At 43.4% G+C, this 17414-nt stretch overlaps 1 protein-coding gene across 1 annotated transcript in view; it reads right to left on the bottom strand.

Annotated features, from left to right (window-relative positions):
- Positions 1-15389, bottom strand: part of Rheb (Ras homolog, mTORC1 binding) — a 42796-nt gene extending 27407 nt beyond the window's left edge. The window contains exon 1 of the mRNA XM_041640506.1: positions 14980-15389. Within this exon, the coding sequence (XP_041496440.1) occupies positions 14980-15031 (52 nt within the window). The 5' untranslated portion in view covers positions 15032-15389. The remainder of the gene's footprint in view (positions 1-14979) is intronic.
- Positions 15390-17414: the final 2025 nt, after the last annotated feature.

The following is a 17414-nucleotide window of genomic DNA, read 5'->3' on the forward strand; positions in this document are numbered from 1 at the left end:
TCTTGTGGTGCTCAGGATCCTTGTGTGTGGAGGGCAAGTACTAGGACCCCAGCCCTTCACAGAGGTTTTGAGGAATGGTGAAAGATAGTACAGAGTACTGAATTATGTTTTTAAAAAAGGGTTGTTATTAATTTTTAAAATTATGTGAAGATCTATGTGTGGGTGTGTGTGTGCATGCAGTTGCCTGTGGAGGCCAGGAGAGGGCATCAGATCCTCTGGGTCTGGCCTTTAACAGGGGCTGTGAGCTGTCTGGAGTGCATGCTCAGGTCCTTTGGAAAGAGCAGCCAGCACCTACATGGTACACAGACATACATGCAGGCAAAACACTCAAATACATAAAAATAAATGTATCTTTTAAAAAATCATGACTGAATGTTTTTTTAAAAACTGGTGTCTCAGGGCTGGAAAGACAACTCAGTCAGTAAAGTATGTGCCCTACGAACATGAGGACCTAAGCTCCAGCCTATGTGAAAAAACAAGTATGGTGGCATGATGTGTAGTCCCAATATCGGAGAGGCAAAGACAGGCTGACGGTCAGGGACTGCTGGCTAGCTAGTTCATCTGGCAAGCTCGAGGTGAGTGAGAGACCCTCCCTTAAATAAAGGGCAAGGTGAATGGTGCCTAAGGCATGGACAGCTGAGGCTGGCCTCTGGGGTTTGTGTGCAGACAGGCATCTTCTCAAACAAGTTCTTTGCCTAGCACTTAATATTTAAAAGATATGAACTTAAATTTCAAGTAAAAATGGAGTAATTCTGGCAATTTCCAGAGTAAAACAAAAACCAACCCTATATAACAATCACCATTCTCCATTTCTAGGAATTCATTCCCTTCACCATACAATATCGGCTAATGGCAGCTTGATGGGAGGCAGGAGGCGGAGAAAGAACACTGATGAATAAGGTTTGTAAAACGTCCTGATTTCAGAAACAATTTAATTAAAGGAAACAGAATGGGGAGGTTTAGGATTCAACCTCAAGATTATGGTATGAGTTCCATGAGATGAAAAATTAAGTTCTAAAGGCCTCAAATCCTCAAAATATCATGTATAAAGCATAGTAACTACTACATATTTAATACATGGCCATTAAATTCTATTACAGTATTCCCTGAATCAGCTTAGCTTTCCCCAAATTATGATCAATACAACCTGGGAGGGGGGAAAAGTCTGTATTCCAGGAACAGCTATCAAGCCAAGAGTAGTATTGGCATAAGGCAGGCATGAAAGGATACAGAGTTCAGGAAAAGATCCGTACACAAATATGACCAACTGATTTTTGGCAGACGTGCAAAGGCAAATCAAAGGAGAAAGTACAGTATTTTCAACACACGGTGCTCAAACAACTGGACTTTCATATTGATACACTCACAAAATTAGTGAGAGAAACACAGAAACCTAAGCTAGACTTAGTTAGTACCCTATTTAAAAAGCATATGATCAAAAGCAGATCATAAACTTAAATATAAAATGAAAACTATGAAACAACTTTTTGTTTTGTTTTTGTAGACAGGGTTTCTCTGTGTAGCCCTTGCTGTCCTTGAACTCAGAGATCTCCTGAGCACTGGGGTTAAAGGCTGGTGCCACCACCAGTCCAGAGATTATAAAAAAGGAAATTTATTTTAATTCATCAAAATTAAGGACTGTGGGACCAGGGAGGTGGTTCAGTTGGCAAAACGCATACTGCACAGGTTAAAGACTTGAATGAGCTCAACACTCAGCATCCACATAAGAAAAGTTGGATGTGGGCCAGGCGGTGGTGGCACCTGCCTTTAATCCCAGCACTTGGAAGGCAGAGGCAGACAGAGCTCTGTGAGTTCAAGACCAGCCTGGTCTAAAAGAGCTAGTTCCAGGACAGCTAGGGCTGTTACACAGAGAAACCCTGTCTCGAAAAAAGAAAAATTGAATGTAGTAGTTCACAGCTGTAACTTCCGCCCTGTTGCAAAATATGAGATTGAGGGCAATCAAGGAAAACACTCCACATCTACTTCTGGTCCCCACCTGCACACCTGAAACCACTCCCTATACACACACACACACACACACACACACACACACACACACGAGAGAGCGAGAGAGCGAGAGAGAGAGAACACTCTGAGACTCTTATTAAGGCAATGAAAAAAAGCTATGGATCTGCAGGGAAATACATTCAAAACATTGTATGCAGAGTAAAAAGGGACCATAGTGTGTGTGTGTGTGGGGGGGGTGGTCAGAGAAGGCACAAGTGATATGAAGGAGGAAATGGCAAAAATGGGTGAGGAGGAAGGACATCACTCTAAATGAGAGGTGGAGGTAAATAAATGAAGGGGGAAGGAGGGTAAAATAACAAGATGCCTCAAAAATTCATAACTCATAAGGAATCAACTATGTATCTAAAATGCCTATAGTACCTGTGAGTCAGTACATAAATATACATATATAATCTAAATCAGAATTTCCACCTGTGCTGACAATTCTGCCCCAAAGATTCATAGAGCATCTAACAAGAACCCCAACACCAGACACTTCAAAGTCCCCTTCTAAGTTGTTAGTCAGAGATGCCCCCTGGACGTATAGATCAGTCCTTATTACTAAAGACACCTTGTACTTCAGACACGGGCCCAGAGGCCCCAAGCTAGATCTAACCTGAAAGCCTCCTCCCTGAGTATCAGAAGTCACCTTGAAAGTTTCCAAGAAGGGAAGTAACAATCCTTCCCAGCTATGATGCCTATGAACCACAAAATGACCAAGATGGCTCCATAACCCTAAGAGTGCAGTAGCGGCATGCACTATTTGGCAGTAACCAACAGCTCTGTAATGGGATGTAAGACCAGCTTAACAGGAGGGAACCATGCCTGGTACTGGTTAGTGAAGTCATGAATCTCGGAGAACTTAAAACCACCACTTTACTAAGTCAGCAAAATTTGTCAGTAGAGTCCTTCTTTATGTGGGTTCTAGAGATTGAATTCAGGTTACCAGGTTTGTGGCAAGTACCTTTACCCACTAAGCCTTCTGGCTGGTCTTGTGGTCACCTTGGGTTGAAGGTGTACATATATATGCAGAGTCACCAAGGAAAAATTCTGAAAACATATACCTATGTCAGCATCCTCATTTTACAGGAGCTACACAGGAACAAATGCGTACTTTGGGAAAGTGGTCACCATGACTCCTAACCTGAGCGCCATTGCCAGCATAGGATCTGATGAAGGCATGGATACCAACTGCGCAAACGCTTTCCTGATTTTTTGCTATATAGCCCTGGTTGTCCTTAAACTCATGGACATAATGCCATCCAAGTCTGGGATTACAAGTGTGCTTGGCTTGAATAAATACCTTTTTTTTCTTTTGTTTTTTTAAAGACAGGCTCTCAGGCCTAGTGCTGGTGGTTCACACCTTTAATCCCAGCACTCAGGAAGAGGAGGCAGGTGGTGGATCTCTTTTGGTTCAATGTCAGCCTAATCTATAGAGCAAGTTCCAGGGACAGCCAGAGGTACACAGAGAAACCCTGCTGCAAAAAAATAAAAACAAATAAAGACAGAATTTCATGTTAGTCTTACCTCAAACTTGCTATGTAGTTGAGGGTGACCTTGAATGTCCAATTGTTCTGCCTACCCCCAAATCCTGGGATTAGTCATTTACTGTCACATCAGATTTTGTGTAACGCTGGGGGTTGGAGCCCAGGGCTTCATGCTGCTCAGGCAAGTACTCTAGCAACTCAACTACATCCTTAGCCCCAAATGTTTAACAGAAACTCATGTGAGACACTGTTTTATTAGAGTTTGCAAAACACTTTCACATGAATCATCTCACTAGTTCCTATGAGTTAAGCAGGGTTGACATCATCTTGTTCTTTCTCACACCAACCCCAAACTTTAAAAACAGATGCTGGCAGAAGGTTAAAAAAAAAAGGAGGGGGAGGTTAAAGTATGGTTATTATTTGTGATGAATACAAGGCAGAATAAGTAAAACTGGCTCAAGAAGTAAAACAAGAATATATTCAAGTGTGTCTCATATGAATGACTGAATCACATAAATGAGGAATTTTAGTAGCTGTCATCAGTTATTAAACTAAAAGAGAAAAAGTGGTGCTTAGGGAGGCCAGCGAACTGATTCCCTCAAGACCCTTGAAATAGAACATTCACCTTCTGGACGACTTACAGAAAAAGCCAAGGTGGAGACAAACGACAGAAAATTAAATAATTGGCAATAAAGAAAAAAAATTCCTAGATTTGTTTGAAAACTGGTGGGTAAGCTGGGATGTGAGTGGGTAGGGAAGCAAGCCCCTCCTCCAAAAAAAATTTTTTTAAAAGGAAAAGGCGGCGGCGGGGGAGGGAGGGCCTTGGCAAGGTAACTCAGTATGTAAAAGTGCTTGCCACCATGCCTGACCACCTGAGTTCCATCCCTGTTACTCACATGGTGGAGAACCAACTCTTTCATACTGTCCACATGTGTGTTGTGGCAAATACATGTAGGTTAAAAAAAGAAGACAGTATTCAAACAGAAGCTTTGATGAATTAAAGAACATAAAATTTAAGTTTGCCTAAAATAGACATGTGACAGCTAAACAATTATATTTACAAAGAAATTTCTTTAAACGTTAAAATTTTGTGTCTAGTTTATTCCAACAACACTTCTCAAACCTTGCTCACTACTGCTCAGGAGCCATACATGGACAGCAGTTATCTGAAACACAGCAGGTAGCTCTGACATATGTACATAAGAATTTGAAGGTTAAATATGAAAAAATATTTTTAAATCATATGTAGAGATGATGTATTGTGCTAAATTAAACTTCACTGGTTTCCTTTTAAAATGGCTACTAGAAAATCTAATATCTGTGCTGACAATTTATTGCTCTTGAGCAATGATGCTCTGTATATAGATAGGCCTCAGGGAACAGGAGTATCCTATTTGTATAAATTTGGCTAAATTAAAATAAATTAAGCCCCAGAAGATAGGCAGATAGGCAGATACTTAACACCCTTGCTTGGCTAACTCAGCAGTATATCCACTTGGGCTTTGCATCTTCACTTGTCCCTGGCACGTCAAAGAAACAACCAACCCTAAAGTGAGAAGGGATGGTGGATAAAACCTTTGGTTGACATTAAGGAACAGGGGGTAGAAAACAGTTCCCAGCAAGGCCACTTGCACTTGAGGGGTCACTGCTAGGGTCTCTATAGCCAGAAGTCAGGCAGATGCAAAAATGAATCTTATGCAGCCTCTTGCCATGGTCCTGTTATAGGTTTTCTCCTTATAGTCAGAGGCAACACTGTCAGCTCACACTAGCAGTATACAAGTGACACCAACAGTTCCCACCAGAAGCCGATCTGCTCTGTTCCCCTCCGACACCTTGAACTGGCTCACAACTCAGTCTTTCCAATTCTACTCTTGTGTTCCCCACTTTCTTCCCACAGTACAGGAGATTTTTCTGGAGCTGTAAAATGAATTACGGACCAGGGGACAAATCTGACTCACAATCTGTTTAGTATTTGAGTTAAATGTTGGTGTGCATGTTTTTCTATGTTTCAGTAGCTGTGGGAAGGGATGAGGGACAGAGAGACAGACAGGGATGGGACGGGACAACTAGTATTTAGTATCAGAAATTCAAATAAAATTCCCAATTTCAAACTCATGATATAGTTTCATTGGGACACAATTACAGCCATCTGTCAATGCACTGCCTTCGTCTGCTTTTGCACTACAAGGGCAAAGGAGAATAGCTGCAACAGGAGGCATCTAGCCTGCAAAGCTTAGATAATTCACTACCTGGCCTGCTGCAGAAGTCATGGAGATCATTATATTTATTGCTTAAAATCCTTCATTGATCTCCTACTGTTTCTAGGGAAAGTCTATAACTTAGCATATAGCTCAGCTCCACCTTCCTCCCCACTCACATTTTGCTCATCTATATCCTTGTCCTCTAGTAGAACCATACTGTCCTTTTTTAGGAGACACTCTTCCACCTCTGTGGCCATATTAGCTCTCCCTCTGACTGTCTCTCTTGAGGATTTCACTAGACTAGCAATTACACACTAGTTATATGCTTGGTACAGGGACAGAGAATACATTCAGACATTTAACCAACATCTGTTTGAGTAAGTAACACGAGGCACTTTAAATCCACAGACTGCCCCTGCAATCAACAGTGCAGTGTGTTCAGCTGTGGAGTGACTTGATGGACAGTTGATAAAGCCTGGACTCTTCCCCAAGAAGCATGCCCACCATTTCAGGGACAGCTCCCAGAGAAGAGCCTCTATTATAGTGTTGGCGACATTCAACTGACACTGAAGACTGAGGAAAAAAATTCTACCCATGAATCAGTTTGGCTGAATTGGTTCACAGAGAAAACACATCCTGCTAAGATTCCTGGAAAATCTGTTTCTCAACCTATATGGCTTAAGTGATTTTTTTTCCAGAAGTTTTCCTGTAATGAAAATTTTAGACTATGCTGCAGATGAATTTTGTGAGCCTTTTCTCTCTGGGAGCAATTTTTTTTTGGTATTGCAAAAGCACAGCATTTATTCACATACAGACAAAAAGGCACAAATTCTACTAAATAGTTCTCTGAGAGCATTCTTAATGATGATTTGATTCAAATCTTTGCCCACCACACAAACAGCAGCATTAGGCATTCCTATTCATATCCAGGATCATAAGGACCGAGTATTTTCTAAATCACACATAAGCTTCTCAACAGAGGGACTGGAAAGTGCAGATTATTTTCCTACTCCCACTCATGCCATGAAGATTAATATCATGGTGAACTTTGGAGAGAGGGAGAGAGAGAGAGAAGGTGTGTACACGCGTGTGCGTGTATTGTGTGCATGTTTTTGACAGGCTCTCATTGTGTAGCTCTGCCTCAAGAGTCACTGCGTAAGCCGGGCGGTGGTGGTGCACACCTTTAATCCCAGCATTTGGGAGGCAGAGACAGGCAGATCTCTGGGAGTTCGAGGCCAGCCTGGTCTACAAGAGCTAGTTCCGGGACAGGCACCAAAAGCTACAGAGAAACCCTGTCTTAAAAAGCCCCCCCCCCCAAAAAAAAGAGTCACTGCGTAGACCAGGCTGGCCTCCAATTTACAAGATCCACCTGCCCACCCGCCTCTGTCTCTAGAATCCAGGATTAAAAGTGTGCACCACCACACCTGGCACTGCTGGGTATATCTTAATTCAGTCACTTATAAAACCAATGACCAACAAACTGAACCTCTAAATTTAATCTCTTTATAGTAGGTTTCATATGTGATTTAGATCTTAAAACCAACCAGGGTACTGGAGAGATGGCTTAGGGGTTCAGAGCACTAACTATTCTTACAGAGGTTCTTAGATCAATTCCCAGCAACCACATTTTGGCTCACAACCATCTACAATAGGTTCTGATGCTCTCTTCTGACATGCAAGCATGCATGCAGAACACTCACACATAAAATACAATAAATAAAATTTAAAAAACAGCCAAATAGGGCTAACAAGACAGGGCAAAGGTGCCTACACCTAACCCAAGTTCCATCGCTGGGGCCCACATGAAAGAAACTGATTTCCTTAGGTTGTCCTCTGACCTCTCCAAGCACACCATGGTGCCTGCAGGTACACATGTACACACATATGCGCAGCACACACACACATACACGCACGCTCCTGCTAAATATCAGCTAGATAAATTTGAATAAAAGACATAAATCTTAGAACAGCACTTACCTTATAAAACTATACCAACGGTAAGAGCCAATTATTTGCATCCTGTTTACAAATGGTTTATTATGCCATCATGTAGCTAACATTCAATCCTTTGAAAAAAAAACCTAGTTTAAAAATATTGCTAAAATATTAATTTATGTTTCAAAATCCACCAGTAGCCTTTCTGCAGACAAGTACAACAAAGAGAAATGACAGTCTGGGCTCAATGATATTACAGTTAAGAAACAAAGCCATCAAGACACAGTTCATTTCATCAAGAGTCCATTACTCTGCTCTAACTATCTACAGGAAAATACAGGAAAAAAAGCTTTCTAGTCTGACCTAATACCAATTTAGATGCAAAACTCCCAGTCAGGTATAGTGATGCACCCAGCACTCAGGAAGGACAGGCACGAAGATCTCTGTGAGTTCTAGGCCAGACTTGTAGTGAGTTCCAGGACAACCAGGACTATGTAGAGAAACCCTATCTCTAAAATAAAATAAAAAATAAAGAAAATTCCCATGCCCTATAGTTAACTTCAGAAGCCAAAGAATTTAGAAATTTTGAAATGTACTAACAATATTCAAAGCTCTTTCTGTTTTGAGATATCAATGAAGCAATTCATGTGACATAAAAGTCCCAGCAGTTTGCTACAGTTAGTTTGATTAAGAAATCTTGAGAGAGCCAGCAGTGATGGTCATGTCCCAGTACTTGGGAGGCAGAGGCAGGCATATCTCTGTGAGTTCAAGGCCAGCCTGGTCTATAGAGTGAGTTCCGGGATAGCCAGGGATACACAGAGAAATCCTGTCTCGAAAGAAATAAAGAAATCCTATCCTAAGAGCACTTTAGCAAGTGTTAAAGTTAATGTGATACTTCATATTACTTCCCATTCCCACAAGAATGACCAAATTCGGTTTTCAATTAGTGAACTAGGTAACAATCCACTTACAGGCCACATTAGAAGTCAACAACAGTTCATTATTTTGGACCTTCAATTAAGAAAAACACTGCACACTAATGACTTCCTCTACTACGACAGGTAGAGACAGCTGGTTTTCATTTGTGATACAGCTGCTATTTTTATTTACGTAGCTCCCTCAACTTTCAGTGAGGCCTGTATTTATAAAACCACATTTTCATATACTGATTGCATGCTGCCACTGGTAATTCTATTTAATCTTCGGAAACTTCAGCATTACCAAGTACAAAGACAACAGCACATCCAAAAGTGCATCACAAGAGGCCAAGGAAGGTGTACACATACAGATTTCCTTTCACAACTCTCAGCATGAATGACTTTCCAAAGTTCCTTTGAGGCCCTGCAGCTTGTGCTCGCCTCTCCAACTTCTTTTCTAACTCTCACCTCATTGTGCCTTTACCACCTCCAGCTTCCTTCTGTTCAACCATGCCAAGATCTTTCTTGCCTCACTAAATCCCCCTTGGCTCTTACAAGAAATACTAGGGAACCTCTCCTAGGCAGCTCTAAGACATATCCTTGCCAATCGTATGTACAATACACCCACTTTTGATTTAATTTTATACAACAGAAAGCAGCAAAATCCTAGCATACTACAGTCCCATGACATCAAAAGTGTGGTCTCTGAACTTCTGGAACCATCTCCAGGATTCATAAGGTGGAAACATCACCAAGTCAGCCACTGCATTATGTTCACATTTGTACAAAAGATGCAAACGCAATGGTAATGCCTGTGTGGGTATTCCTTACAGCAGGTACAAACCAAGTGGTGAATCACTTTATCCTCTATCACCATTCTCACAAAGGGAAAAGGGGCCACTTTCACTTACCACTGTCTTTTGAGAAAACAGGAAGAGTGATTAAATTTATTGAGTCTTGACCCTTGAACGTCATTTTAGTGTTCTCCAAGAGGGCCAACAAGATGGCTCAACAGGTAAAGGTGCTTGCTGTGCAAGTCTGGAGGACCATGAGAAAGTGAAAGGAGACAAGAGACTCCTGAAGGTTGTCCTTTGACTCAACACATGAGCCATAGCAGGTGCAATGCCACACACGGTAGCAGTAATAATAATAATTCTGCATGATGAAACAGAATATCTGAGTAAGCACTTCTGTTACACACAGAAATATGACTGTCTCCAAGAACAGAGTGACCGAGAAACATCTGCACCAGCCACTTTATCACACCTTTTTTTAAAATTTATTTTTTCAAACAATCTTTTCTCACTTTACATGCCAATCCTAGTTCCCTCTTGCTCCCCCGCCCCACCTATCAGATCTTTTTTACTTGGAAGAATGAACAACAATCATTAGTTCAAATTCAAGGGGCTTTTTATTGTTGTTGTTGTTGTTTTTAAAGACATTAAGGAAACAAGAACTCAGCTGGGCACAACAGTATTTCATGTAATTTTAGTACTTGGAAGAGGAGGCAGGGAAGTTTACTGAAAGTTGTAGGCTAGCCAGAGCTAAGACCCTATTTCCCTACTGTCTTCCCACCCTTCTGGGAAGGGAAAGGTCACCAAGTCAAATAAAAATTGGTACTGCAGTGTCAAAATTCCAACTGTTAAGGAAGAAATCAGAATTTTGAAAAGCCTTTTTTAACCCCCTTTCAGTGTTACTGGGATTTAACAAGGGCCTAGAAAATGCAAGGAAGATAGATGCTCTACCAATTTTCCTGGCCTGTCTTTATTCTGCAGTTACGGGGCCAGCCTTACACTTGTGATCCTTCCTCCTCCATTCCCAAGTAGCTGGGATTATGGGCTTGTACATCAGTCCCAGCCTGAAAAAGTGTTAAAGAAAAAATTTTTTTATGTTATTTGGGTGGTTTTGCCTGCATGAATACTTGTATATTACATGTGTATACTGCTCAAGGAGGCCATAAGAAGGCATTGAATTCTCTTGGGACTAGTTATAGCCTGTTGCGAGAGCTGCACGTGGGTGCTGGGACCTTGAACCTATGTCAGTGTTCTTAAGCACTAAGCTGTCTCTCCAGACCCTGGAAAAGCTTTAACAGCACCTTAATATTAATGACTTCTCTGTAGTTGGTAAAGCATTAGCAAATGTAATTTTAAAGAATCTGCACATTGAATGAACAAACATGGAAGTTCTGTCTAACAGCAGCCCAAGTTCCACAGCACAACCACTGAGAGCGTAAAGTAGAACAATGTGGTTTAATGCAAAGGGAACAAGGCAATTCAACAATAAGACAGCAGACTGCACACAGTACCAGTCTAAGGCTAACTACTGACAGGTGCCAGTGACATGGATCAGAGCATAAAGAGAAAACCAGCTTCTCTAAGTTGTCCTCTAACCTCCAAATGTATCCCATGTGCATGGTCTCAAATAAATAGACTAGTAAGACACTGTTGGCTACTACTTACAGAGTTTTAATGCATACCAAAGATAAACAACCATCTCAAAGAGCTATTAAAAACTCAACCCTTCCAACTATTCATCTGTTAAAGGCTGATTTTTCACCTCATACTGGAATGAAATCAGGAGCAGATGCAAACTTTTTTTTTAAAATCAATTTTTAAGAGATTCTTTCATGGGGGCTGGAGAGATGGCTCAATGGTAGAGAGCATTTGCTGCTCTTGCAGAGGACCCAGGTTTGATTCTCAGCACCCACACAGTAGCTCATAATCACCTGCAAACTCCAGTCCCAGAGGAATACCCTCTTATCTTAAAAACACCTACATGCATGCAAGCAAAACACTCATACACAAAATAAATCAATCTTAAAAAAACAAAAAGATTCTTGCCCCATCGATGGTGGCACATCTTTTATCCCAGCGCTCAGGGGGCAGAGATAAGAGGATCTCTAGGAGTTCAAGGCCAGCCTGGTCTACAGAGTGAGTTCCTGGATTCTGCTCCTTGGCTACTGAGAAACCCTGTCTTGAAAACCAAAACAAAAATTCTTTCAAATCTGAAAATATGGAAATCTAGTTGATTTATGAGTAGGAACTGGCAAATTAGTCCTACACACAAGGGGCTAAAAATAGGCAAAACAATCTTGAAAAAAACCAAAAACCACAAAGATTCCTATGTCCCTATTGACGATGACAGCAGAGTAATGTAAGGGAGACTGTGGGTTGATGTAAGGACAAACAGATCAGCAAAGTTCATCAGAAGGGAAGATCTCAGAACAAGCCTGAAGTCCATGCACACTTCATTTTCCACGAAGGGTCTTCTAACAGGCTGAAACAAGTTATACCCTTCTCTCACAGCACACATACTAACCTAACCTCAAGCAGGTCATAAGCCTCAATGTAGGAGCTGAATTGAAAATGTTCAGAAGAGGCAGCAATAAAGCTACACTGTTTGCTGTGAGTTTCCTGGATATGACACCAAAAGCAAAAAGTGTAAAAGGAAACAGTTAAGCTGGAAACACAATTTCACTGTCATAGATGGAAGAAATGGTTTATAAATCATATATAATCTGGGCAGCTAAAGCCAAGCAGACAAAGAGAAGGTAAGGATGGAAGCAAATACCAAGCCTCATACACTGCTGCTAGAAATGTAAAGTGAGAGGTTGAGAAAAAGTTTGACAGTTCCTCAAAATGTCAAACAGGGACACCTCAGGTCTCAGCAATTTCATTCCTAGGGAAATGAAAACGGGAATATTTTACTGGAATATTTATAACACCATTATTTGAAGCAGCCAAGAAATAGAAACAATTCATATCTCTAACAAAAAAATGTGGTAAACTCACATTAATGGAATATTATTCAGCCACAAACAGGAACAAGGTATCGACAAATAATGCAATATGGATGAAGCTTAGAAATAGGCTAAATGAAAGATGTCAGTCACAAAGTACCATATGTATACTATGCCTTTTACATGAGATGTCCAGAGTAAGTAAGTAAATAAAAACAGAAGGCAAATTAGTAGTTGCCAGGGGCTGAGTGGTGAGAACTGCTATGAGCACAGGACTTTTTGGTACTTATGGGCATCAAAACTGGATCCCCAGAACTCATGTGGTGGAAGGAAAGAACAACTCCCACAAGCTGTCCTCTGACCTCCACATGCGGATGCAGCATGCTTGCCCAGCAAATTAATAAAATAGCAAGTGCTCACTTTGGTAGCACACGAACTGAAATTGGAACCACACAATCACATTCCAGTTTTTGCTGAAGGCAAACTTAAAAGTCTGTAGCATGTCATGTAACAATGCCAAGCAGTCTAGTCAAGAGAACATTATAAAAAGCATGGATTCTAGATGAACCTATTTCTATGTTTTATTATCAATCAACACAACTGCTTAGAATCTCTCTCTCTCTCTCTCACAACACACACACACACTAGAAATACTGAAATTTCTATATTCTGGCACCAAACACGTAAGTTCTAAGAAGTCTGAATAGTGGGCAATACCAGGAAAGAGTGGCTAGCGAGTGCAATCATGCTGGCAAAAGGCCAACCCGACTCCTCTGCATAGAATTCAGAAGCTATAAAATATTCCTTTCATATGAAAGAAAAGTCAAATGCAACAATGAAAGTAAGGCAGCCTCTCCAAAGTATCTTTTACTTTAATCACTGCACTTGAAAACTACTGAGAACAGAAAGGATATGGAAATACGACACACAGGGCACTGAGACTAGGTCTACAGCTCTGGTCCCTCCGCAGGCTAGCACTGCATTAACAAACAAAGCTTGTGAAGAAAAGGCTAAGGGCACACCTATCCCAGCTCTGGTGGGCTTTCACAGGAAGACCAGTCTGGGTTACAGAGTCCAGGACCTAAAAATCAGAATGTACCTAAAAAATCAGAATGGCTTTCTATTGGACAAAATTCTTTAGCAAAGGAGGCAAAACACTAAATTTACTTAAACCTATTGTTATTTCAAACATCTCAAGAGGAGATAAAATCCAGACCTTTAGAACATCCTCTTGGGTTGAAAACAGGTAGCCCAGCTACTTGTGACTTATGCCTTGCTCATTCAAGATTGTTATCTTCAAGGAGTTAGCACTCTGTATATTTATCTGATTAGAGGGTGCTCAATCAAGGGCCAGGTTCTATTACAATTCCATTCTCCCATTCTCCAAATTTGGAGGGAATTCAGAAAACAAGCAACAGTATGGTGATCCAGGCAACCAACAACGTTAGATCAGGAGTTCCATACTGATGTTTAGTAAATGCTCTCAAGACACGGAAACCCACAATGCTGTACGTGTTAATCTAAGGCTGCAATTGTTAAGCAGTCACCGAATCTTCCCCACCCCATTAAGTTCTGTTCCGTGTTACCTTTCCACTCTGGGCAACCCCTCTCACATTGTCTCTAATCTTCCATTCCCTCTCTAAGGATTTTCTCCAGCTCTTAAGGGACGGTGAAAGGATGAGTAAGCAGGCCGAGACATATCTTGGTCAAAGAGCACAGACCCTGGCACCAGCAGCGGCAAGCAGAATGGAAAGCCTCACAGGGAGTCCGTCCAATGGGGAAGGCTTTCCTACAGTAGTTACGGCTACCTCGTTCCTTAATCAGACTTCAATCTACCCCACCTCCCACTTGCTTCTCCACTCCTCGGCGGTCCCTCTGACAAGTGCATTTTCTGGAGACAGTAACAGCACTTAAAGATGAACGTGATATTCCCAGGTTCCGGCCGGTCAAAGACAATAAAGCCTCACCCTGCAGCACGGTTAAGTTCAAACGTCCAGTTTCACAAGATGGACTGAATACTACTAGTCTCGACCCCAGATCACTCCCCACCCCACCCAAGCCAAGCCCACCTCTATTCGGCAATAAAGGTGACCGCTAGGAGCAACTTCAAATGTGTGTCAATCGCTCGGTGGTGGTGTTGGGGAAACAAAAGGACTTCTGAATTACTTTAACAGCCTGGTTCCGAGTGCCTGGCCTTGTTTCTCCCCAAAGAAAAATAGAACACCGAGAATTCGGAGATGTCTTCCTCGTCTTTCCTGCTCTGGCCGAAAACAACTACCTAGCGGGCTTCTCAAGGGCTCAGTATAGGTTTCTTCAAGGCGGAAACTTGCCCTCGGTGGCTAAACATCTTGGAAGTTTCCCTGCTTTCTTTAAAAGGTTTAACTTCTCTACAGACGGAAAAGACGCAAGGAGTGGTTTCCTTTGTTGAAATGCCGGGGATGAGTTGAATTGGTGGGAAAAGAGTGTGCTCAGAGAAGGCGGGACAGATGCGGGGACCCGACTAGGCTGTCCCCGACCGCCTCGAGGCCTGCGGCCCCCGCCACCTGTCCGCCGCGCCCGGGGACAGGGGAAGGCGCCGCCACCTCCACTCAAAATGGAGGTTATGAAACGCGCGCCGCCCGCCCGCCGGCCCGCCACATGGCCGGGCCGCGTCCTGGGGCTCAGACCCCGGCACAGCCGGGGCAGCCACTCACCCACAGACCGGTAGCCCAGGATGGCGATCTTCCGGGACTTGGACTGCGGCATCTTGGCGGCCTGCTCAGCCCCGGCCCAACCACATCAACCGCGGCGGCGGCGGCTCCTCCGGCTCAGACTATCGGCGGCGAGTGCGCCGGGAGAACGCGGCATACAGAGCGCGGCGGCGGGCGCGGCTGCCTGTCGCTGGCTCGTCTCTAGCTCGCTCAACCGCCCGGAACCGACGGCGCGGGCCCTCCCCCCACAACACACCCACGTGACCGCGCGCGGACGCGTCAGCGCCGCCTCCCGCAGCCGCCTCCCGGCCCGGAACGCGCGGACAGGGGGTGCGCGTCGGGGGAACGTTTTACTTTAAAGGGAGAAAGCGGAGACGCCCCAAGGCCCCCGGAAAAGTCACGACCGAAACTCGCTGCGTCATGACCCTCCCACCTACTTCCGCCGCTTTTTAATTACGACAGTCTTGCCCGCGTTCTGACTGGATGGCTCCCAGACAGCCGCGCGATGACGCAATGGAAACTCCGTCTACCATTGGGGATTATGAGGGGGCGGAGCCATGGAGAGGCGCTTCTCAGAGGGGAGCTAAAAATAAAATTTGGCTGCGTTTGCGCCGCTGAGCGCCTGCGTGGTTCGAAAGCGTGGCCCTACCGGCGGGTGGGTAGGTGGGCCCGCGGGAAGGTCATCAATGATTGGCTAATTTGGGCCGTGGGGGGCGGAACCAATGTCGAGGAGCGCGGTGATTGGTGAAGTGATGAGCCGTTGGCCGACTTGCGTCTGCCGGCCCTTAAAAGGCGCGAGGCGCGTGGCCGTAGCCGGCTGCCTGTGCGTTGGCTGCCACCTCTCTTGAATCTTGTTTATTCTTTAAATTACCGTCCTGCCAGGTTAGCCTTAGTCTGGGCTTAATGTGGGTGGTGAGTAATCTTTATTCGTGGCTGAGGGACTGTGGGAAGAATGGAATCTGCAGATTCCAAATGTCAGAAATTCCATTAAAAGCAGCACGAACTGTCCTGGTTCGGACCCAGGCGACCCGCGGGGCGCACCTCGCATGGAGAGGCGCAAGCGTGGGAGCCCTGCTGCCAGATCAGCGCGTCTTTCACACGGAACATATAGAGGTTATTTCTGGAGAAACTTGAAAGTCAGCCATTGTCAAGAAGTCTAAGGGAAAGCAGGAGACTTTGCTTTCTGATGTGGGCGGGCCACGCCTGAAAAGGGAAGGTTGGCATATTTTCTACAAAAGGCGTACTGGCAGAGAGCCCCTTGCTTCCAGAGAACTAGAGGAGTTGGGACATCCTCATGCAGCAGGAAGGAAAGACAGTCCTTAGGCCTAGTTCATGGAAACCAAGTTGAAAGTTAGGCCTGGAAGAAGATACCAAGAGAGAACAGCACGCTTTGTCCTTCATGATAGACTTATTTTTAGGGTCTCATGTAGCCCACCTGGAATGCTTAGAGATCCACACGCCTCTGCCTCCCTAGTGCTGGGATTAAAGGTTGCCATACCACCTTGAACTGATTTTCCTATCTTTATCCAAGTGCTAGGATACAGGCTACCAAACCATGTTTATTTGGTGCTAGGGATTGAACCTAGGATGTACATTAGGTAAGTAAGCAGATGACTGGACTATGTCCGCATTCCCCCTAGCATAAGTATTTCAAAACAGATTCATGTCAGTGGATGATATCAGATACCCTGATCCACCAGTATTCTTGCACCCATAACACTAAACTCCTTGGTGAATGTAACATCATTTAAGGTTACCTTTTAAAAAGTGCCCAGCAGGCGGATCTCTATGAGTTCGAGACCAGCTTGGCCTGCAAGAACTAGTTCCAGGACAGCTAGGATTGTTACACAGAGAAACCCTGTCTTGAAAAACAAAACAAAAAAGTATCTAGCAAGGTGACTCAGTCAGTAAAAGGACATGCTGTATAAGCCTCACAACCTGACTTTGATTCATGGATCCCAAGTTGGAAAAAGAGCAACGCCCAAGAGTTGTCCTTTGACTTCTATATCTGTTCTGTTGTATGCCCACATCTGCACAGGCACACACACACAATAATAAATAGAACATTATACAAATGACATGCTATGCATAGTGACAGTCTGGATGTGAGTTGTGTGTATTTATTTATACATATATGCTATTGTATTATGTTCTGAGAGCTGCTAAAATATATCTTCGAGTTCCCACAAAAAGTTTAAAAATAGCCAGGCAGTGGTGGCACACGCTTTTAATCCCAGCACTTGGGAGGCAGAGGCAGGCGGATCTATGAGTTTGAGACCAGCCTGGTCTACAAGAGCTAGTTTCAGGACAGACTCCAAAACTACAGAGAAACCCTGTCTTGAAAAGAAAAAAGAGAGAGGGAGAAAAGAAAACGAAAAAAGTTTAAAAATACTGCTTTATCCTAGGAATTTTAGTAATCTGATCAAGAAGAAATTGAA

Source organism: Microtus oregoni, unplaced genomic scaffold, assembly GCF_018167655.1.
Source record: "Microtus oregoni isolate MIOR12 unplaced genomic scaffold, Mior012 000064F_ref0000363, whole genome shotgun sequence".
NCBI lineage: Eukaryota > Metazoa > Chordata > Mammalia > Rodentia > Cricetidae > Microtus > Microtus oregoni.